General features: G+C 48.9%; 1 protein-coding gene across 3 annotated transcripts in view; it reads right to left on the minus strand.

Moving 5' to 3' along the window:
- Positions 1-24,120, minus strand: part of LOC147014063 (protein FAM117B-like) — a 152,177-nt gene that overhangs the window by 19,008 nt on the left and 109,049 nt on the right. For 2 of the 3 annotated variants that reach the window (XM_085851670.1, XM_085851669.1), the window contains exons 6-7: positions 15,221-15,458; positions 14,877-14,982 (exon numbers count right to left, since the gene is read on the minus strand). In XM_085851670.1, coding sequence (XP_085707796.1) covers positions 14,877-14,982; positions 15,221-15,458 — 344 coding nt within the window. Of the gene's footprint in view, positions 1-3,741; positions 3,887-14,876; positions 14,983-15,220; positions 15,459-24,120 lie in introns of all 3 variants that reach the window. The other variant, XR_015050628.1, reaches the window with a different exon arrangement.

Below are 24,120 nucleotides of genomic sequence, written 5' to 3' on the forward strand. Positions count from 1 at the left end.
AGATACCAATGATTTGAAAACCTTTGGTTTCTGCAGCATGAAGCAGAGAAAGGTGAGAGGCAGGAGCATAAGCTCAGAGGGGAGAGCAGTACTCCATCAGACTGTTCACAAAACTGGCTTTGGATGTGGCTTTCCCAGGAAAGATCATGGCAGATGGTGAGACACAGAAGCTTGAATGAAAGGACTACTTTAAGAGGAATGTTGAGAAAGTAGAATTGGGGGGGGGGGTCCAGACAGTCCTTTTGGAGAGACAGTGAGATTGCAGATCTGGATAAAATCACAAGCTGGTCCGACACGTGGAACATGTCTTTCAATCCTCACAAATCTCGCAAAGAGTGAAGAGGTGGCTGCTTGCCGATCTGAGGGAGGAGGCATCAGCAAAGCGATAGAGGAATTTCTAGAGTCAGAGAGATCATTGTTGAGAGATCTTTCTCTGCTAAGTTTATTAATTCGCATAGAAAGAGCCACTAATTTTCAGTTTAGCTCTCAGTGACCCCAACTTTTGATTTCCGTGATCTCTCCCAGTGACCATCATTGATGGATTAGCTATGAACAAGCCCTCCCCTTCCCCTTACATAAACAAGCACACCAAATCAAAAAAAAAAAAAGGCAATGTGGAAACGCATGGTCTTGTACATGCTAATCCAGCTTCCTAAAATTCACAAATATGTAAATTATTGAAGTTCATTTATCTGATTGTTTTCAACCTTGAGATCAGCACTAATTAGGTTGAAGGAAAAATTAATATATATATTTTTTTTAACTTATGGACTTTATTGGTCGACTGTTATAACCATTAATGTGTTCCATTTTGTCCCTACCAGTGAAGATATAATGAACTCTGAAGTAACTCCCTAAATTTCTCAACGGTTATGTTTTTTATTTTATTTATTTTTTTTTCTTACGATGGATGGAAGCTTCTCATGTGGTTAAACATGTCTGTCCGTGAAGGTGAAAGCGTCAAAATAGATGTACCAGATGCCCCAACAAACCTCGACTTTTCTGGTATTCACTCAAATGTCACACAGATGAAGAAGAAAAACAACTCTTTTACACATCCAGAGTTTCCGTGATCATCTGGCATATGAACCGTTCCTTGGCACAACTGAACTGCCACAGTCCCCTTCACGTCACACTTGGCCGATGAATAATCCTTCAGTGGTGAACAATCCGAAAAACGTTTGAATAGAAAATAAAAGCACACCATTGTAGACAAAATTTCAGACTTGGTAGAAAAAATGTGGGAGGGAAGGAGGATACATAAGTAAAATAGAACAATTATTATTTTGAAGAAAGTGGGGGGGAGGGGATTCCAGACCCCTTGAACCCCACTCCCTCCTCCCCCCCCCCCTTCCATCTCAGCCACTGGAGATGTATGATAGAAGGGGGAAATATGAATAATAGAAGATTACAGATGATGGAATTCATAACCATGGGAAAAGCAATTCACAGGACATCATTGCAGGCTGGGAATATTTCATTTTGTGAATCAGAGATACAAACATAAACATTAATTAAACAGTTAAACATGTAGCTCACGAGCTCAGAGCAGGTTAGAATGAAGAAATTATCCCCCCTCCCCCTCCCCCCACCATTGAAATCAAGTCATTAGCTTGACTGATTTATTCAGGCTGAGGCCGAGCGACCCCAGGTCAAAGCCATTTATTCTTGATTCGTGAAACACCCTGCAACTCATGCCTACAGAAAACAGACTTTTTGAAACGCCAGCCACATTTTCTATCCAATCATCATGTAACTTCGTTAAATAATTATCCACGGGTAGGCGCTCCTACGTTGTAAATTTTGCATCAATCGCTCAAGCGGTTGCGGAGAAAACGAGTAAATGTGAAAAGTGAGCACCTCGGCCGACGTTCCCAAACATGGCCAAGGATGGTTATGAACGTCTATTACTCGTTTAATCTGGTGTGGGTGTAGCACAAGCATGATGGGCTGAATGACCGACTCTTGCATCAAACTTCCTTGTTGAGAAAGTTCTTAAACTGCAAGTGCAGAGAATTTCAGTACAAAAAACAAATGGTGTTTTGATAATACAACCACAACAAAGCCGTTTTTGTTATTCATGCGTTCATCATTTCAAGAAATGAAGAAGAATCCGATTTGAATTTATTTTGTGTACAATGGCCGCCAAGAGGTGCCACAAGCAAAGACGTCATTGGGAAATGGGTGAGTTGACCGTTTTAAAGATTAAACTCACTCCTGCAAGTCACGTCCGCAAAACCGTGAAGCAGAAAGTTTTAGGAAGAATAATTGGCTGATAAGAAGTACAATTTATCCTGTGCTCCTTGAATCAATTACATTAAAAATAAAAACCTCAAAGCGACTAGAATCTAGATAATCAACTAGATCTAGATAATCAACAGGGGGGGGGGGCACTTAACTTTGGCATCAAAATTGGACAGAGCATTCGAGTCCGGTCAGTTAGGGTAAAAATATTTACTGACTGGACAAAAGTGTCAAACTTCCAATGAAGACTCTATGTATCCTAATAAAGATTTTTCACTGAAGAGACAATTGAGATAGACTTTTAATTGTCAGCAAGAGGGCGTCAAAGATAATTAAATTGTGATGGGCATGGCCCCTGCGAGATGCTCCATTGTAAAGGAACAAAACCGGAAATATGACGAAACCGCCCTGTTTGTGCTCCATTTCTCCTGGAGGAACAGAAGAAGAATGGACAAATGGCGACTGTAAGTAGCGTTTCAATTTTTCTCAATCATGAAAGTGCATGTTTTTGAGGCTATTCGACCTACTAAAGAATGCAGGCGCCGGGAATATGCGAATCTAAGAAGGGTATATGTGAAATTAATGACATTTCTGCAATAATTTGGTTATTAATCAACAACAATGACGTCTAGACAGCGAAGAGCTGAAGCCTGGTGTAGTGAGTAGCGTGTAGATAGGCCTTAAAGAAATTCTGTCCACCCAAGCAGTCTGGCGGTTTTGCCTGGTTATTTCTGTGTGTGTTCTGTCGTGGTGGTTATGGCTAGTGTGGAGTATGGGTCCTCTCGATTGTGTTACAGTAATCGGTACAGTCAAAACCCTCTAATTCGACATTGCTCGGGTCAGGCCAAATATTGTTGAATTAGGGGGGTGTCAAACTAGAGCGGTTCACATGAAGCCAAAAAACTCTAGTCCCCTTTGAGCAATATATATATATATATATATATATATATATATATATATATATATATATATATATATATATATATATATATATATATATATATATATATATATATGTCAAATTAGAGGGGGGTGTTGAATGGATGTTGAATAATAGGGGTTTAAATGTCTAATTGGAGGGGTTTCACTGTAATAGGTAGTCAGCCGAGCATGAATGTTTGTGTGATGGAGGGTGTAACCTTAAACATGCCATGTGTTAATAAATTACACTGATTTTTTTAATCATCCTGAGTCAGCCATGGCAGATCCAGCAACCAGGGGGTAAATGAGCGGTGTTGGAAAGTTTCAGTACAAATTTAGGGCCTACAGTTGTGTATATAGGCAAAAAAACATCACATATCATATGATTGTGGGCAAACTAGCCTCAATGACAATTTTCTATTTCAGTTTGTCACCTCTCTCAGTCGGTCGATTGACAGGTAGAAATGCCTAATATGTCAGCAGGATCTGCTACTGCTAAAGTACTGCTGGCATTTTTCAGAATTCGCTACTGCATCATGTGAGACACGCCATATATCAAGCCAGCATATGGCTCACCAGTGATGTTCCGAAACGAACAGCCGTATTTGCCCTCAGAGTTTGGATGGGTCAGACAAGAGAAATCCAGGCACCCGGTGTGGATGACGATACCAAAGGTTTCACGTGCGTGCCGGGAGTTCATAAGGTGCTCCTGCAATAAGCCCTGCAAAAACTGCAAATGCGTGAAGGCCAGTCTTCACTGCACAAGTCTCTGCAAATGCATCTGTGTAGTGTAAAGGTAGGGGATTGTTTTCTACGTACATCTCGCATCTGAACCCATTAACCCTGAAGCGGTCACTCGTCGTAGAACAGAATAATTTGCATATGCTATTTTTAACAGCAGTTATCTAATCTACCAGGTACAATGATGCAATCTTGTCAATTATTGGCTCCAATAACCTATTGTTACGGCTGTGGAAATTTGCACTACACCATAAAGGTCCTCAGATCAGTTATACCGATAAGTATATGTGTAGTTAGATTTCCCCACTGTTGTTTAGAGGGAATTTCCGTGTTCACAGGGCTGTGATCCTTTGAGATAGCCGTTTTTCTTTTCTCTATCATTATTTTGGACCAATCATCCCCCAACAACCAAATCGCCACCACCCACAAAGCCCCCAAACAACCACAACCAAACCCCCACCACCTTCGCCTTTCTCCCTCCACTACCATCAACAGCGCTACCCCACAAACATGGCATCGCCTTCGTCCCAGAGACAACGCCGAAGTCGCGCTTTCTAAGCGACGTTCTGGCGATTTCTACCACGTCCGCTCCGTCGGGGCCGAAGTCGCGCAGTCTAAGCGACGTTCTGGTGATTTCTACCACGTCCGCTCTGTCGGGGCCGAAGTCGCGCTGGTGGACGAAGCTTCGGGGGGTTACACGCATCGGTTCGGCACGACGAAGCCCCGGTGAAACACACATTGCTCCGTCGGGGCCGAAGTCGCGCTGACGGACGGAGCTTCGATGCATAACACGCATCGGTTCAGTGAAGCGAAGCTCGGTGACACACACACACACACACACACACACACACACACACACACACACACACACACACACACACACACACACACACACACACACACACACACACACACACACACACACCGGCTCGTCAGGCGGGACGAAGCCGCGCTGGCGGACGAAGCTTCGATGCATAACACGCATCGGTTCGGCCGGACTAAGCCCCGGGGAAACACACACACACACAATCGCTCCGTCAGGCGGGACGAAGTCGCGCTGGCGGTCGGAGCTTCGATGCATAACACGCATCGTTTCGGCGAGGCGAAGCTCGGTGACTCACACACACACACACACACACACACACACACACACACACACACACACACACACACACACACACACACACACACACACACACACACACACACACGCCGGCTCGTCGGGCGGGACGAAGCCGCGCTGGCCGACAAAGTTTCGGGGCTAAACACCACCATCAGCTCGGCGGGATGAAGCTGAGCTGACAGGGCGAGGCTTTGGTGATTCCTACCACATCGGCTTTGCCGGGGTCAGGGGTCACGCTGACAAGGAGAGGCCCCGATGGTTTCAACCATGTACGCTTTGCCGGGTCAGGGGTCACGCTGACAGGTCGAGGCTTTGGTGATTCCTACCACGTCGGCTTTGCCGGGGTCAGGGGTCATGGGTCGGGGGTTGGATTTTTCCGCTCCCCCGGCCTATATAAGGGCGAGCACAACGGAGCTCGTGGCAGATGGGGGCCGGTCGATGGAGAGGAAGGACGAACAGAACAGAGCTCACATCAGAGTTGAGGGGTGAGAAGAGCAGGAGTTGGTGAACGAAGCAGGGATGCGGAGAGGGGCTCAGTGGCAAGCCAGGGAGATATGTGGGGACCACCGCCGGGAAAAGGGGCGACGTGGAGGCCACAGCCAGGGAGAGCTTGCCGGAGCCAGTGCGGTCCAGAGTGCTCGGAAAGAGCGTCAACTCGCGGAAAAGAACATCAACTCCCTCATTCCGAGCATTGCGCTGAGAGAGTGTCGGTAACCCCTGTCTCGCCAAAAGAGCATCAACGTACTGAGAGAGCCTCAACAATCCCCCCCCCATACCGGCCATCAACAATTCCCCCCCCCCATACCGAGCATCGGCGCTGAGAGAACGCTGGTAACCCCGTCCGTTCCCCTCCCCAACTGTGGTGCCTGCTGTGTAGCGCGAGCCTGCGTGGAGAACGCCGGAGAGAGCTCACCGGCCACACCAGGGGCACGAGGTCAGGCGCAGATAAGCTTGACATTGCGGCTTGCCCGCCATCGCGCCACGAGGGCACGGGTAAGACCTTTCGGTCTCATGGACCTGGCCGCTCATCCAGGCTCCACGTACATTTGGTCCACGGACCTGTCTGCCACCCTTGTCTTTGGGGGTGGCTTTTCTGTAAGTGCATGTGGTGGCGCAGTCTTGACAAGTAGACGTGTCTAAGTAACTGTGTGAATAAAACCATCGATTCGGAATTAACTCTTCACTTGCTTGCTTTGACTGTATTTATGTGCATGATCATCACTGTATCACTGTATATACGTGCATGATTCACTGTATGGCTGTAAATGTGTGCCTGCTTGTGTGTGTTAATAAAAGTGCTTGTTGAACTGTTCCTCGTTTCGTTGCGTCCTCTTCCCTTGTTTGAAAGTGCCATCTTGCATCACGGAAGGAATTGGTAGAAGGGTGTAAGCACCCAGTAAATAGATTCACATCCGTCGGGGTCGGCGATAACACCGCTCGGTTATCACTGAAGCACGGAACGGACCGCTTTAGCGGTTCGTGTCCTCGGCCGGCCTGCTGCGAGGTACGATCGCCCGGTTAACTACTCGCGCAGGTACTTAGGTAGGTCGAATTTGGCGAACAACCCTATCCTGCGTGGGTGGCCAATTGGCACGATTGTGGTGAGGTCGAAAGACCCACCCGTGACTAGCTCCCGGCGTTGTTCCGGGAGGGTCACGACTGAATTGTCCGTTCCGGTGGGCGACACGGTCGCGACTCGAGTACGTGGCCGATCGCACGCCGGAATTCATAACACTATTTTTGGGGGCTTTTATAATACAGTAGGAAAATATGAAAATTTCGTACTTCCTGCATAAATTATGCAAATAATTTGCATATGTAAATGTCATCAATAATTAGTAGAATTACAAAGCCCCCTTCCTTCAACTCTTCTATACAGCAGGAAGCTGTCAAACTAATTTTAGACCTTTTTAAATTGAACTTTAGATGTTACCTTGGTTTTCAAGGAAAAGCTACCTTTGACCTTGACCTTTAAGGTCACGATCTCAATTGTCTCTTCAGTGAAAATTATTTGTCTTGTCATATGCTACCTCCATGCCAAATTTGGTGCTTTTGTTCAGCAGGTAAATATTGGACCAAAAATTGTCCTTAAATGACCGGACTATTCAGTTGTGATGGACAACCTGAAAAAGCTGGTGTGTATATATATATATATATATATATATATATATATATATATATATATATATATATATATATATATATATATATATATATATATATATATATATATATATATTTGCGAATTCACGCCCGCCGGCGTGCGATCGGCCACGTAACTCGAATCACATCACATCGCCCACCGGACGGACAATTCAGTCATGACCCTCCGGGAACTACCGCCTGGAGTCAGTCACGGGTGGGGGGTTAACCTCAACACGATCGTGCCAATTGCCCACCCGCGCAGGATAGGGTTGCTCGCCAAATTCGACCTACCTAAGTACTTGCGCGAGTGGTCGACCAGGCGATCGTACCACGCCACAGGCCGACTCCGGACACGAACCGCTTAAGCGGTTCGTTCCGTATTACAGGGATAACCGAGCGGAGTTATCGTCGGCCTTGACGGTTCCGATTAATTTCCGGGCGTTTTAAACCCACAATCAATCCCTTACCTGATGCAAGATGGAGATTCAATAAAAGGAAGGAGACGAAGCAAAGCGGGAAAACAGTTCACACAATGCACTTTATTTACACACACACACACAAGCACGTATATACAGCCATACAGTTATGCAGTCATGCAACAAAAGCAAATGCAAGGAAAAGAGTTGCACCGAATAAAAGGGGCAATGTACAGGCACAGACACTTAAGCAGTTCTACTTATTGGACACTGCGCCACAGCATGCATTCAACCCGAAAGAAAGAAAGCCACCCTCATAGACAAGGAGGCAGATAGGTCCGTAGACCAAATGTAAGTGGATCCTGGAGAATCGGCCAGGTCCACGAGACCAGGAAGGTCTTACCCGCGTCCTCGTGACGCGATGGCGGGCAAGCCGCAATGTTCGCGCAGCTACACCCCGACTCCGTGGCCCTGGCGTGGTCGGCGAGTCCTCTGCGGCGTGCTCCGCGCGAGCGGTTTTATTGGCACCACGTTTAGGTTGGGGGAGGAACGCCCCCCCCCCCCCGCCGGCACTATCTCAGCGCGGATGGGGGGGGGGAATTGCTGATGATCAGGGAGAGGGGAATGGCTGGCTGGCTTGGACCCCGCGACGAGACGAGCGACCCCCACACCACAACCTCGTTGCCGACCGCAGTCTTCCCTTGACTTGAACTTGAACTCGACCAGCCGCCTGCAATCGAACCGCGCGAACTCCAACTTCTCCTCAACTCCCCTGCAACTCCTCTGCAACTCCGAACTCAACTCCTCTCAACTCCGAACTCAACTCCTCTCAAATGGACTCAACTCCGAACTCAACTCAGCGCCAGTCGCCTTGCGCTCGCATCTTTATAGGACTCAGGAGGAGTCTATGCAAATATTCGGATCAAAACGCGATTGGAGGCGGGGCCACGCCACCCTCTGTTCAGCCATTGGTCAGGCAAAAAGGGTCGTGAAGCATTCCTGATCCCCTTTTCGGGGCGAAAGGAACGCATTCACAGTGGGTTCGGAGGCGGGGCTACACTACCCGATGCTCAGTCATTGGGCGGATGAGAAGGGGGCGTGAAGCATTCCTGATCCGCTTTTCGAAGCGAAAGGAACGCATTCACAGCCCGTGCCACGACGTGTGGTGGAAAGGCGAAGGTGGTGGGAGTTTGGTTGTTGGCGGGCGTAGTTTGAGAATGGTGGTGAAGTAATGTTTGTGGGATGGAGTTGTGGAGGTAAAGAGGTGAAGGTGGTGGTGTTTGAGTTGTTGGGGGATTAATGCTCAAAAATAACAATAGAGAAAGAAAAAATGGCTAACGCAAAGCGTCGCAGCCCAGATGAATCACACATTCCCTCTATACAACGGGTTTGGGATAACTACACATGAACTTACCGAGATATCTCACCTGAGGACTCTTTATGTTGTAATGCGAATAATTTCCACAACCGTAACAATATATTTACTTCCACAGGGGAACACACCACTCCTTCCCCCTCCCTCCAATCAGATTTATCTGCTCAGATGTCTCAAACCCAATCAGGAATTGGATTACACATTCTTGGGAAATGTTTCACTCACTGTGCCACCATCATGCCATAGCTCCATCGATGACTTGGTTCTAATAACATTCCATACAAGGTAAGTTTAATTATCAAGTCACGAATTCGCACCCTTTATTACTTGGTCTCTGATCACCTTTCACACAAATCCACAACTGGGAGTTGTCCCATGCCTGAAAATTGCTAAAAGAAAGGTTTGTCAGAAAATATACCGAATATAGTTTTCCATACATTGCTCGGACATTGTCTGGGTACATCTTTGGTGTAGACCGTAACTACAAACTATCAAAGTGGTCCAAATGATCGCTGTGTGGACGCAAGTGCTGCATATCTCACCGTAATGGCGACAAAACTTTAAAAGCACATCAATGGATTCCACCCAGAGAACCACTGGAGATCTTTTATCTTCCATAAGCAGCTGTGCAATATGGGGAAGAAGCTTCACCCATGAATAGATTCGGCATTCCACTTCCATCATTTAGGGGACCCACAAAACCGCAGCTTGATGGAAAAAGGATGCCATTTCTTCAAAGATAAAAACAAGCACGTTTTTGTCTACACTTTATGAAGTGATACCACTCAGAGGATTCACATTTTGAGAGTCGTACAGAAACCTGTTAAAAAGTGAGTCAACAAAGGAGCAATGGAGAAATTACAGGAGCACAACTCAGTAACTTTCACGTTGTCTCAAATTATACTTTTTCTATCTCACGTTTGAGGCGAAGCGATGAAGAGAAGAACATGTTCTGGTGTGCGATGGAGAAGTTGATGGAAAATGTGAAAGATGAGGAAGTTGTTGTGGTTGGAGGAGACTTGAATGGACATGTGGGAAGGAGTCCAGACGGTTTTGAGGGAGTCCATGGGGGTTATGGATATGGTGTGAGAAATGGAGAAGGTGAAAGGATCTTGGAGTTTGCTGATGGAGCTGATTTGTTGCTCTGTAATACTCAATTCCAGAAAGTGAATAATAAGCTTATTACATACACGTCAGGTGGGTTGACGACAACCATCGACTACCTGATGGTGCGTCGGTGAGATAGGGGAAACCTCCGGGACACAAAGGTGATCCCAGGGGAGGAGACTGTTTCGCAGTACCACCTGGTTGTCTGCGATATAAGGGTGAAAGGTGCGCGGAGAATTCGGCGGGTGAAGTACCAACCGAGGATGAAGGTGTGGAGGTTGAAAGAGGCGACAGTGAAGGAAGCATTAAGAGAGAGGCTGAGTATGGATGAAGATGATGTGGTTGAGCTTGAAAGTGGTTGGATGTCAATGAAAGATAGTCTATTGGGAGCCGTTGGTGAGGTATGTGGATGGACAAAAGGACCACCGAGGCACTCGGAAACATGGTGGTGGGATGATGAAGTTGGAAAGACGATTGAAGAGAAGAGGAAGAAGTTCAAGGAATGGCAAAAGGCAAAGGATACGGTACGGTGGAAGAAGAGGCTGCACATGAAAGCTATAAGGAAGCCAAGAAGGCTGCAAAGAAAGAGGTTGCAAAGGCGCAGGAGGCCCATAGGAAAATGTTTGGAGAACGCTTGGATTCGGAGGAGGGTAAGAGAGCGGTATTCAGGATTGCAAAGCAGATAGCGAGAGAGAGATTTGATGTGACGGGGGTGAGTTGCTTGAAGGATGAAGTGGGACAAATTGTTGTGGATTCAGATGGAATTAAAGGAAGATGGAAGAGATATATGGAAAGGCTGTTGAATGTAGAAAATGAATGGGATAGAAACATTGAGAGTAACCCGGTTTTAGGACCAGCAGAGAAGATAACTGAGAAGGAAGTTGAGGAAGCTATAAGAGCAATGAAGAGTAGAAAAGCAGGAAGGCAGACGGGAGTTGTGGGAGATATGTTGAAGGCAGCGGGAAGTTGGGGTGTGAAGAGAATGACAGAGATCTGTAATCTGGCAGTGAAAGAAGGCCGCATTCCAGTGGATTGGGAACAGAGTACCCTCGTCCCTCTGTACAAGGGGAAAGGTGACCCTCTGGACTGTGGCTCCTATAGAGCAATAAAGTTATTGGAGCATGGAATGAAGGTATTGGAAAGGGTGTTGGAGAAGAGGATAAGGAAGAAGGTAAAGATTGACGAAATGCAGTTTGGATTTATGCCAGGAAGAGGAACGACAGATGCAATTTTTATTGTAAGGCAGTTGCAGGAGAAGTACATGGAGAAGAGGAAGAAGTTGTTTTTTTGGGTTTGTTGATCTGGAGAAGGCATTTGATAGGGTCCCACGCGAAGTAATGACATGGGCATTGAGGAAGTTAGGAGTGGAGGAATGGTTGATCAGAGTAGTGATGGCCATGTACGAGAGAGCACGCACAGCTGTAAGGACGAAGGATGGGAACAGTGGTGAGTTTGAGGTGAGGGTAGGAGTGCACCAGGGGTCGGTACTAAGTCCACTTCTATTTGTAGTTATGATGGAGGTGCTGGCTCAGAGGGTAAAGGAGGGTTTACCATGGGAGCTGCTGTATGCAGATGATCTGGTGTTGATTGCAGAGAGTATGGATGGACTGATGGAGAAGATGAACAAGTGGAAGGAATGTATGGAGGCAAAAGGTTTGAAGGTGAATATCGGAAAGACGAAGGTGATGGCAAGTGGTAAAGCATGTGGTGAGGTGGAAAGGACTGGGAAGTGGCCGTGTGCTGTGTGCAGGAAGGGTGTCGGTGTGAACTCCATTCAGTGTACAATGTGTGCTGAATGGGTTCATCGAAAATGTAGTGGGGTGAGAGGGTCATTAACCAGTGTGGCAGCTACATTCAAGTGTAAGGTGTGCATCGAGGGAGCAGCAGATGAAGGAATTGTTGAGTTGGATCTTGGAGATGGTGTGAAGCTGGAAGGGGTGAAAACATTTTGCTATCTCGGAGACATGCTGAATGGAGAAGGTGGATCAGACTCTTCGACGGTTGCTAGAGTGAGATGTGCATGGAAGAAGTTTTGGGAACTGAGTGGCGTGCTGACAAAGAGGGGAGTGTCGTTGAAGCTGAAGGGAAAGGTGTATGCTTCATGTGTGAGGAGTACGATGATTTATGGGAGTGAGACATGGGTACTGAACATGGAGCAGCAACAAAGGCTGAAAGGGTGGAAATGCGAATGGTTCGGTGGATGTGTGGAGTATCGTTGAGAGAGAGGAAGACAAATGATGACTTGCGGAAGATGATGGGAATAGAGTCTGTGATGGAGGTTGTGAAGAGAAACAGGTTGAGATGGTTGGGTCATGTGTTGAGGAAGGATGAAAGTGACTGGGTGAGAGGAGTGTTGGAAATGAGTGTAGTCAGAAGTAGAGGACGGGGAAGACCGAGAAAAACTTGGCTAAATGTGGTGGAAGAGGAAATGTGGGCAAGGGGATTAAGAAGGGGAGATGCAGAAAACAGGGTAAAGTGGAGAAGATTGTCATGGGGCCCGCAAGGCTAACCCCTGCTTTAGCGGGAAAATGGCCTTTAAATGCTTGTGTGCTATCTCACGTTTGCATGAGCACCAAACCGGATTGAAATAGTTTTGCTTTCGGTTATGCATTTACATCACTGCAAGTTACACAGGTTTAAGGATTTATTTTATATTTATATATAAACCTGGGTTTGTATCTGTGGGTGGGTCATTACGCCCTCCCATTCTACAGGCCACACCTTTCCCTCTCTCTCTCCCTCTGGCATCACAAGCACAGCCCATTAGCCAGGCCATGACTTTCCCTCCAGCTGCCCAGAAATCGCCACCATCCTTTTCGCTCCACATGGCTCAGATTGTTCAAAGGCCTCTGATGTGCATTTGAAGACTGAACAATGCATCTTCGATCATGAAATAAAGGTACCATTTTGAGGAAACAAAGGAATTTTTTTTTGTATACCTTGTCAAGGCTCGTATGAGAGCTAACACACAAAGCACAGCAAGAGGGACACCACAGGGACTTTCAGGAAGGAAAGCAGGGAATTTGAAGGAGGTGGGTTTGGGGTGGATTAACGGGGGTAGAAAAGATCGAGGTTTTGGATGGGGGAAGATAAGAGATGGTGGTGAACGGCTGTTTTGAAAGCCTGGAGGGAAGAATGGGATAGAAGAGAGTGTGGGAGTTTATTCCAAAGGCCCGAAAAAGAGGAATAAAAGAGTGAAGGTGAGCAGTGATTCGTGATTTGGGTAGTTTTACCAGAAGGGGGTTGCTGGCAGACATTGAGCGCATTGCAGAAATATGTTGGGGGCAAATCGCAGACAGAGCGGGGGGGGGCAAGACCGGAGAGGAGATGGTAGAAGACAGAAAGACCACCGACCTGCCTGTGGTGAGAGAGTGAGGCCCAAAGACTCAGCCTCACTGCAGGAGATACCAATGATGTTTTTATTAAAACTCATACGACGTAATGCATGTTTTGTTCGCAGCGATCATGGCAGCAGTCTAATAGACACAACCCAATGAAGGTACCTTCTCATAATGCAGAGGAAAGAAAATTGTGGTCTTTTATTGGGAGAAAATAATAATAATGATAATAATGACAACAATAATAAACTTTTGGTTTTCACCTGATTAAGGATTATAAACAAACTCATGGACATGTAATTCACATACTATGTGAAGCAAATAAACATTAAAATTGGCTTGGTCGTGAAATACCTGGGTCCGTAATTAATTAGTCAGGAGGCCGGGAAAATTCCCCAGCCATATTATCTACATGTACACTTCAAAGTTATATGAAATGTACATGTCCACTTTTGTACACTCAACATCATCTCTGAGTTTATGTACATTTCAAATCTGAACAAGTTAAATATTCATTACAACAAAAATAGTCATTATTAATATTTGAAGTCTTTAATTATTATTACTATGTTTTATTTTAATTTTTTAACTGTACTTTTGTCAGCATTTTGTATGAACTGGATGCTGTCGAGATTTCCAGGGGTGTGTTCATTTACTAAGTAGCAAGTTAGCACTTGCCAAGCCAGCTGTTCCTTATCAATAGTTTTGAATGGAGTGCTTGCTTGAGTGCTTAAGCCACTTGGAGAGCGTGCTACAAGAAACTTGGGAACTGAACACAAGCAACTACACTTGGTAACTAATGGAGGGAGGAGGAAGGGGTGGGGTGGGAGGAGGAAGGGGTGGGGTGGGAGGAGGAAGGGGTGGGGTGGGAGGAGGAAGGGGTGGGGTGGGAGGAGGAAGGGGTGGGGTGGGAGGAGAAAGGGGTGTGGTGGGAGGAGGGACCCGGTGTTGTCCAGCAATGCCAGGCACCCCTGTTAGTATTTGTATAAAGTAAAGCACCTCATGTAAAACTATGCTGGTATAGATACAGCGTAAATGCATCATGAGATCCAAAATGATTTTTGTAACAGCTCAGTAGCTTGCAGGACTTCTGTGGTACAACTTTGAAATTGACAGTTTACAAATGAGATTACATTTATTGGCTCAAACACGCAAGAAGCTGAACAGGACATTTCATGGAAGAATTATTTTTCAGGATGGGAAACTATTTTTATTATTTTTCCTCCAGTGTGGGTGTATTCATATTTAGAAGTGACCAATATGCTATCGGGCAGAAGAAATATGGCATTGGCACTTGCTCATGAGGATGCAAAAAAGTGGTTATTTCTCACAAACCAGCACAAGCCAATGGCTGCTTTGTGTATATATGCAATAAGTGGTTAATTTACACACGTCTTGAACCGGGATAAACATGCTTTCTAATGTAAACAAAGTTACCAAAGCCTCCACCGTCTCCCCAAACTCACGGGTTTTCCTCAAAAACCTTTATCCTCTCGCACCCCTCGGGCGGCTCGCGTTGAAACCAGGGCTTCGGAGCAGCAAACCTGAGTGACGGAGAAGAACTAACTCCCTCTGCAACAAAGAAACGGCAAGATAGGATTGGCAGGCAGCTATTAATTTATATGTGCACAAGGAAGAAGGTTCAAAGCCATGTGACACTTTATAGAGGTGCAAGAAAAATCCCACCCTTCCAGCTGGCATGACCACACACTCTGGGTGGCCAATTTCCTCATTGGCTTCAATATGAAGACAGCACAATAGCCACCCAACTGCAAACGCTCTTTTCAAAGATCTTTGAAATGGAGCAAACCTTTGTCTGGGTTGTCAATTGGGCTGTCATTGGTAGGACCAGGCCTACTCATGCAGCCCTCAGGAGCTGCCAGAGGAGTGTAGGTTGAAGGAGGACCAGCTGCGGGTGAAGCCGGAGGAGAGGTTGGGACCACGAGGGTCACATCAAGTGCCGAAGGAGTCTGCGTGTCCACACTACGTGTGCCACAGCGGGACTGATTGGGTGGTGGGGCACGATGTCCATCAGGCACCTCTCCAAGCTGGTGACAGGAAAAACAGGGGGCAAGGAGGATTACAATGAGCAATTTGTAAAATTCCTGTTCCAATTAGATAATGAAGTTTTCAAAAAAAATTAAAAAAAATCACTTTTACATCAAACTTCAGGCCAGTTACAGCAGTGGTGTGGAAATCACCAATTCTTGAGTTGCTCAACACAGTCACGTGCTTACCAACTCTACGAGTTGATATTTCATGCATACATTTCTAAAGTCCTGTGTGGGTCGCACAATGATCAAGCACTGATCGCTGTCCACACATACAGCTGTACTGAGTGCTTACTTAACACAATCAATGTAACTTTACATGTCGTGCAGTCAAGGCAGACGAGATAAAGCAACGATTTCAATTAAAAATAAAAAAGGGGAAATGCAAAACAAAATATGAAAACAAAAGCTGTTTATCACATGCATAATTGACTGTCTGGTGTAAGAGAGGAAACAGAAGAACAAATAAAATAAAAAAATACGGAAATGACACAAAGAAGAAATTCAGCAACTTGCGAGTCAACGTTTTGCCAATGCTCGGGGCACTTCCAAAATGCTCCGAGGAAGCAGTTTGAAAACACGCGTTTGTACCATTGGGGTGTTATCGAGGTCATTATAGTCAAACAAAACTCACTGCCTTGGAGGACAGAAGAAAAGATCCTTTTCCAACTAACTTCTTGAAGGACAGACACAGACATGCACTATGAAATATAATATTGCGGTCAAACGTTCTGACCGATCAATTACATCCAAATAAGCATTGCTGAAAGCGGTCGTAGACCTCACAGGTTGACCATGGGAAAGCACATCAATTACTATCGTTCTTATAGTGGGGGGGGTGTGGACGAACAACTCGCACATCAGTGGAGCAAAAGTCCTCATTTGCAGAATATCATCCCAGCTGCCTTTGCTTGAATCTTGGACTCCTTATTGAGGCGAATCCCCAGAAATGTGAATACATGAGCGAGAGAAAGCAAGACAGAGTATAAGCGACATATGCATAGTTTCCGAAATAAATAAAAAACCCTCATCTTGATGCAACAAAGATTTCCAATTCATATTCCTCTTGGCTAAATGCACGGAAACACGAGTTCATGCCGTATGCTCGGGGCCAGGAGCCCAGAGCCCTCAGTCAGTCATGCATGGGAAATGGAGATGCAATCAGATTTATACTTCTGCACATTGCGTAAACAATATTGCACATCTGCAAGTTCTACAACTTCCAAAGCATGCTGCTCGACATCAACGATGTCTGAAAAGGTTACATTTGCATCATTCTACTTATAACAGACATCTGGCCCACGTGTTTCTCTCCACATGATCTTCAGCTCGAGGCCTGCTCAATTTCATCAGTAAATGGGGAGGTTTTGTTTTTGTATACTCTGCAGCTATGAAAGTTAAATGGAAAGCTACATTATGTATACACACACACAAATATATATTGGCTAATTACTTGTGTTTGACACACTAGACAAAGGCTGCATCATTGAGTGCGCAGGAACGAATGTCCTGCCTGGTATCATTTTCTGAACACTTGCCTGTTGTGCAAAAACGCTTTTAATATGCAATCACAATTTTAGACTCAGACCCATTCGCTACTGCTGGAGCACATCCACACCATCATGCCAAACATTCTCAGCTTGCTCGCACTTGAAGGACCGGGAAGGATCCAGGTTTTAGCTTTGCAGCCACATTCAACCTCATTTGCTGCTGCAATTGGTCAATGATGTAGGTAAAACTCAACAAAGTTCCATCTATATCTTACGTATATATCATGCCCAAGTTAGCAGTTTTCACAAAGACATCACAGCTACAAGTGTGTGCTACCTGGACATCACAGCTACGAGTGTGTGCTACCTGGACATCACAGCTACGAGTGTGTGCTACCTGGACATCACAGCTACGAGTGTGTGCTACCTGGACATCACAGCTACGAGTGTGTGCTACCTGGACATCACAGCTACGAGTGTGTGCTACCTGGTCATCACAGCTGCGAGTGTGTGCTACCTGGACATCACAGCTGCGAGTGTGTGCTCCCTGGACATCACAGCTGCGAGTGTGTGCTACCTGGACATCACAGCTGCGAGTGTGTGCTACCTGGACATCACAGCTGCGAGTGTGTGCTACCTGGACATCACAGCTGCGAGTGTGTGCTACCTGGACATCACAGCTACGAGTGTGTGCTACCTGGACATCACAGCTACGAGTGTGTGCTACCTGGACATCACAGCTACGAGTGTGTGCTACCTGGACATCACAGCTACGAGTGTGTGCTACCTGGACATCACAGCTACGAGTGTGTGCTACCTGGACATCACAGCTACGAGTGTGTGCTACCTGGACATCACAGCTACGAGTGTGTGCTACCTGGACATCACAGCTACGAGTGTGTGCTACCTGGACATCACAGCTACGAGTGTGTGCTACCTGGACATCACAGCTACGAGTGTGTGCTACCTGGACATCACAGCTACGAGTGTGTGCTACCTGGACATCACAGCTACGAGTGTGTGCTACCTGGACATCACAGCTACGAGTGTGTGCTACCTGGACATCACAGCTACGAGTGTGTGCTACCTGGACATCACAGCTACGAGTGTGTGCTACCTGGACATCACAGCTACGAGTGTGTGCTACCTGGACATCACAGCTACGAGTGTGTGCTACCTGGACATCACAGCTACGAGTGTGTGCTACCTGGACATCACAGCTGCGAGTGTGTGCTACCTGGACATCACAGCTGCGAGTGCGTGCTACCTGGACATCACAGCTGCGAGTGCGTGCTACCTGGTCATCACAGCTGCGAGTGCGTGCTACCTGGACATCACAGCTGCGAGTGCGTGCTACCTGGACATCACAGCTGCGAGTGCGTGCTCCCTGGACATCACAGCTGCGAGTGCGTGCTACCTGGACATCACAGCTGCGAGTGCGTGCTACCTGGACATCACAGCTGCGAGTGCGTGCTACCTGGACATCACAGCTGCGAGTGCGTGCTACCTGGACATCACAGCTGCGAGTGCGTGCTACCTGGACATCACAGCTGCGAGTGCGTGCTACCTGGACATCACAGCTGCGAGTGCGTGCTACCTGGACATCACAGCTGCGAGTGCGTGCTACCTGGACATCACAGCTGCGAGTGCGTGCTACCTGGACATCACAGCTGCGAGTGCGTGCTACCTGGACATCACAGCTGCGAGTGCGTGCTACCTGGACATCACAGCTGCGAGTGCGTGCTACCTGGACATCACAGCTACGAGTGCGTGCTACCTGGACATCACAGCTACGAGTGCGTGCTACCTGGACATCACAGCTACGAGTGCGTGCTACCTGGACATCACAGCTACGAGTGCGTGCTACCTGGACATCACAGCTACGAGTGCGTGCTACCTGGACATCACAGCTACGAGTGCGTGCTACCTGGACATCACAGCTACGAGTGCGTGCTACCTGGACATCACAGCTACGAGTGCGTGCTACCTGGACATCACAGCTACGAGTGCGTGCTACCTGGACATCACAGCTACGAGTGCGTGCTACCTGGACATCACAGCTACGAGTGCGTGCTACCTGGACATCACAGCTACGAGTGCGTGCTACCTGGACATCACAGCTACGAGTGCGTGCTACCTGGACATCACAGCTACGAGTGCGTGCTACCTGGACATCACAGCTACGAGTGCGTGCTACCTGGACATCACAGCTACGAGTGCGTGCTACCTGGACATCACAGCTACGAGTGCGTGCTACCTGGACATCACAGCTACGAGTGCGTGCTACCTGGACATCACAGCTACGAGTGCGTGCTACCTGGACATCACAGCTACGAGTGCGTGCTACCTGGACATCACAGCTACGAGTGCGTGCTACCTGGACATCACAGCTACGAGTGCGTGCTGCTGGACATCACAGCTACGAGTGCGTGCTTGCTGGACATCACAGCTACGAGTGCGTGCTTGCTGGACATCACAGCTACGAGTGCGTGCTTGCTGGACATCACAGCTACGAGTGCGTGCTTGCTGGACATCACAGCTACGAGTGCGTGCTTGCTGGTCATCACAGCTACGAGTGCGTGCTTGCTGGTCATCACAGCTACGAGTGCGTGCTTGCTGGTCATCACAGCTACGAGTGCGTGCTTGCTGGTCATCACAGCTACGAGTGCGTGCTTGCTGGTCATCACAGCTACGAGTGCGTGCTTGCTGGTCATCACAGCTACGAGTGCGTGCTTGCTGGTCATCACAGCTACGAGTGCGTGCTTGCTGGTCATCACAGCTACGAGTGCGTGCTTGCTGGTCATCACAGCTACGAGTGCGTGCTTGCTGGTCATCACAGCTACGAGTGCGTGCTTGCTGGTCATCACAGCTACGAGTGCGTGCTTGCTGGTCATCACAGCTACGAGTGCGTGCTTGCTGGTCATCACAGCTACGAGTGCGTGCTTGCTGGTCATCACAGCTACGAGTGCGTGCTTGCTGGTCATCACAGCTACGAGTGCGTGCTTGCTGGTCATCACAGCTACGAGTGCGTGCTTGCTGGTCATCACAGCTACGAGTGCGTGCTTGCTGGTCATCACAGCTACGAGTGCGTGCTTGCTGGTCATCACAGCTACGAGTGCGTGCTTGCTGGTCATCACAGCTACGAGTGCGTGCTTGCTGGTCATCACAGCTACGAGTGCGTGCTTGCTGGTCATCACAGCTACGAGTGCGTGCTTGCTGGTCATCACAGCTACGAGTGCGTGCTTGCTGGTCATCACAGCTACGAGTGCGTGCTTGCTGGTCATCACAGCTACGAGTGCGTGCTTGCTGGTCATCACAGCTACGAGTGCGTGCTTGCTGGTCATCACAGCTACGAGTGCGTGCTTGCTGGTCATCACAGCTACGAGTGCGTGCTTGCTGGTCATCACAGCTACGAGTGCGTGCTTGCTGGTCATCACAGCTACGAGTGCGTGCTTGCTGGTCATCACAGCTACGAGTGCGTGCTTGCTGGTCATCACAGCTACGAGTGCGTGCTTGCTGGTCATCACAGCTACGAGTGCGTGCTTGCTGGTCATCACAGCTACGAGTGCGTGCTTGCTGGTCATCACAGCTACGAGTGCGTGCTTGCTGGTCATCACAGCTACGAGTGCGTGCTTGCTGGTCATCACAGCTACGAGTGCGTGCTTGCTGGTCATCACAGCTACGAGTGCGTGCTTGCTGGTCATCACAGCTACGAGTGCGTGCTTGCTGGTCATCACAGCTACGAGTGCGTGCTTGCTGGTCATCACAGCTACGAGTGCGTGCTTGCTGGTCATCACAGCTACGAGTGCGTGCTTGCTGGTCATCACAGCTACGAGTGCGTGCTTGCTGGTCATCACAGCTACGAGTGCGTGCTTGCTGGTCATCACAGCTACGAGTGCGTGCTTGCTGGTCATCACAGCTACGAGTGCGTGCTTGCTGGTCATCACAGCTACGAGTGCGTGCTTGCTGGTCATCACAGCTACGAGTGCGTGCTTGCTGGTCATCACAGCTACGAGTGCGTGCTTGCTGGTCATCACAGCTACGAGTGCGTGCTTGCTGGTCATCACAGCTACGAGTGCGTGCTTGCTGGTCATCACAGCTACGAGTGCGTGCTTGCTGGTCATCACAGCTACGAGTGCGTGCTTGCTGGTCATCACAGCTACGAGTGCGTGCTTGCTGGTCATCACAGCTACGAGTGCGTGCTTGCTGGTCATCACAGCTACGAGTGCGTGCTTGCTGGTCATCACAGCTACGAGTGCGTGCTTGCTGGTCATCACAGCTACGAGTGCGTGCTTGCTGGTCATCACAGCTACGAGTGCGTGCTTGCTGGTCATCACAGCTACGAGTGCGTGCTTGCTGGTCATCACAGCTACGAGTGCGTGCTTGCTGGTCATCACAGCTACGAGTGCGTGCTTGCTGGTCATCACAGCTACGAGTGCGTGCTTGCTGGTCATCACAGCTACGAGTGCGTGCTTGCTGGTCATCACAGCTACGAGTGCGTGCTTGCTGGTCATCACAGCTACGAGTGCGTGCTTGCTGGTCATCACAGCTACGAGTGCGTGCTTGCTGGTCATCACAGCTACGAGTGCGTGCTTGCTGGTCATCACAGCTACGAGTGCGTGCTTGCTGGTCATCACAGCTACGAGTGCGTGCTTGCTGGTCATCACAGCTACGAGTGCGTGCTTGCTGGTCATCACAGCTACGAGTGCGTGCTTGCTGGTCATCACAGCTACGAGTGCGTGCTTGCTGGTCATCACAGCTACGAGTGCGTGCTTGCTGGTCATCACAGCTACGAGTGCGTGCTTGCTGGTCATCACAGCTACGAGTGCGTGCTTGCTGGTCATCACAGCTACGAGTGCGTGCTTGCTGGTCATCACAGCTACGAGTGCGTGCTTGCTGGTCATCACAGCTACGAGTGCGTGCTTGCTGGTCATCACAGCTACGAGTGCGTGCTTGCTGGTCATCACAGCTACGAGTGCGTGCTTGCTGGTCATCACAGCTACGAGTGCGTGCTTGCTGGTCATCACAGCTACGAGTGCGTGCTTGCTGGTCATCACAGCTACGAGTGCGTGCTTGCTGGTCATCACAGCTACGAGTGCGTGCTTGCTGGTCATCACAGCTACGAGTGCGTGCTTGCTGGTCATCACAGCTACGAGTGCGTGCTTGCTGGTCATCACAGCTACGAGTGCGTGCTTGCTGGTCATCACAGCTACGAGTGCGTGCTTGCTGGTCATCACAGCTACGAGTGCGTGCTTGCTGGTCATCACAGCTACGAGTGCGTGCTTGCTGGTCATCACAGCTACGAGTGCGTGCTTGCTGGTCATCACAGCTACGAGTGCGTGCTTGCTGGTCATCACAGCTACGAGTGCGTGCTTGCTGGTCATCACAGCTACGAGTGCGTGCTTGCTGGTCATCACAGCTACGAGTGCGTGCTTGCTGGTCATCACAGCTACGAGTGCGTGCTTGCTGGTCATCACAGCTACGAGTGCGTGCTTGCTGGTCATCACAGCTACGAGTGCGTGCTTGCTGGTCATCACAGCTACGAGTGCGTGCTTGCTGGTCATCACAGCTACGAGTGCGTGCTTGCTGGTCATCACAGCTACGAGTGCGTGCTTGCTGGTCATCACAGCTACGAGTGCGTGCTTGCTGGTCATCACAGCTACGAGTGCGTGCTTGCTGGTCATCACAGCTACGAGTGCGTGCTTGCTGGTCATCACAGCTACGAGTGCGTGCTTGCTGGTCATCACAGCTACGAGTGCGTGCTTGCTGGTCATCACAGCTACGAGTGCGTGCTTGCTGGTCATCACAGCTACGAGTGCGTGCTTGCTGGTCATCACAGCTACGAGTGCGTGCTTGCTGGTCATCACAGCTACGAGTGCGTGCTTGCTGGTCATCACAGCTACGAGTGCGTGCTTGCTGGTCATCACAGCTACGAGTGCGTGCTTGCTGGTCATCACAGCTACGAGTGCGTGCTTGCTGGTCATCACAGCTACGAGTGCGTGCTTGCTGGTCATCACAGCTACGAGTGCGTGCTTGCTGGTCATCACAGCTACGAGTGCGTGCTTGCTGGTCATCACAGCTACGAGTGCGTGCTTGCTGGTCATCACAGCTACGAGTGCGTGCTTGCTGGTCATCACAGCTACGAGTGCGTGCTTGCTGGTCATCACAGCTACGAGTGCGTGCTTGCTGGTCATCACAGCTACGAGTGCGTGCTTGCTGGTCATCACAGCTACGAGTGCGTGCTTGCTGGTCATCACAGCTACGAGTGCGTGCTTGCTGGTCATCACAGCTACGAGTGCGTGCTTGCTGGTCATCACAGCTACGAGTGCGTGCTTGCTGGTCATCACAGCTACGAGTGCGTGCTTGCTGGTCATCACAGCTACGAGTGCGTGCTTGCTGGTCATCACAGCTACGAGTGCGTGCTTGCTGGTCATCACAGCTACGAGTGCGTGCTTGCTGGTCATCACAGCTACGAGTGCGTGCTTGCTGGTCATCACAGCTACGAGTGCGTGCTTGCTGGTCATCACAGCTACGAGTGCGTGCTTGCTGGTCATCACAGCTACGAGTGCGTGCTTGCTGGTCATCACAGCTACGAGTGCGTGCTTGCTGGTCATCACAGCTACGAGTGCGTGCTTGCTGGTCATCACAGCTACGAGTGCGTGCTTGCTGGTCATCACAGCTACGAGTGCGTGCTTGCTGGTCATCACAGCTACGAGTGCGTGCTTGCTGGTCATCACAGCTACGAGTGCGTGCTTGCTGGTCATCACAGCTACGAGTGCGTGCTTGCTGGTCATCACAGCTACGAGTGCGTGCTTGCTGGTCATCACAGCTACGAGTGCGTGCTTGCTGGTCATCACAGCTACGAGTGCGTGCTTGCTGGTCATCACAGCTACGAGTGCGTGCTTGCTGGTCATCACAGCTACGAGTGCGTGCTTGCTGGTCATCACAGCTACGAGTGCGTGCTTGCTGGTCATCACAGCTACGAGTGCGTGCTTGCTGGTCATCACAGCTACGAGTGCGTGCTTGCTGGTCATCACAGCTACGAGTGCGTGCTTGCTGGTCATCACAGCTACGAGTGCGTGCTTGCTGGTCATCACAGCTACGAGTGCGTGCTTGCTGGTCATCACAGCTACGAGTGCGTGCTTGCTGGTCATCACAGCTACGAGTGC

This window comes from Eptatretus burgeri, chromosome 13, assembly GCF_056783735.1.
Source record: "Eptatretus burgeri isolate ZD-2024b chromosome 13, Ebu_testis_v1, whole genome shotgun sequence".
Lineage (NCBI taxonomy): Eukaryota > Metazoa > Chordata > Myxini > Myxiniformes > Myxinidae > Eptatretus > Eptatretus burgeri.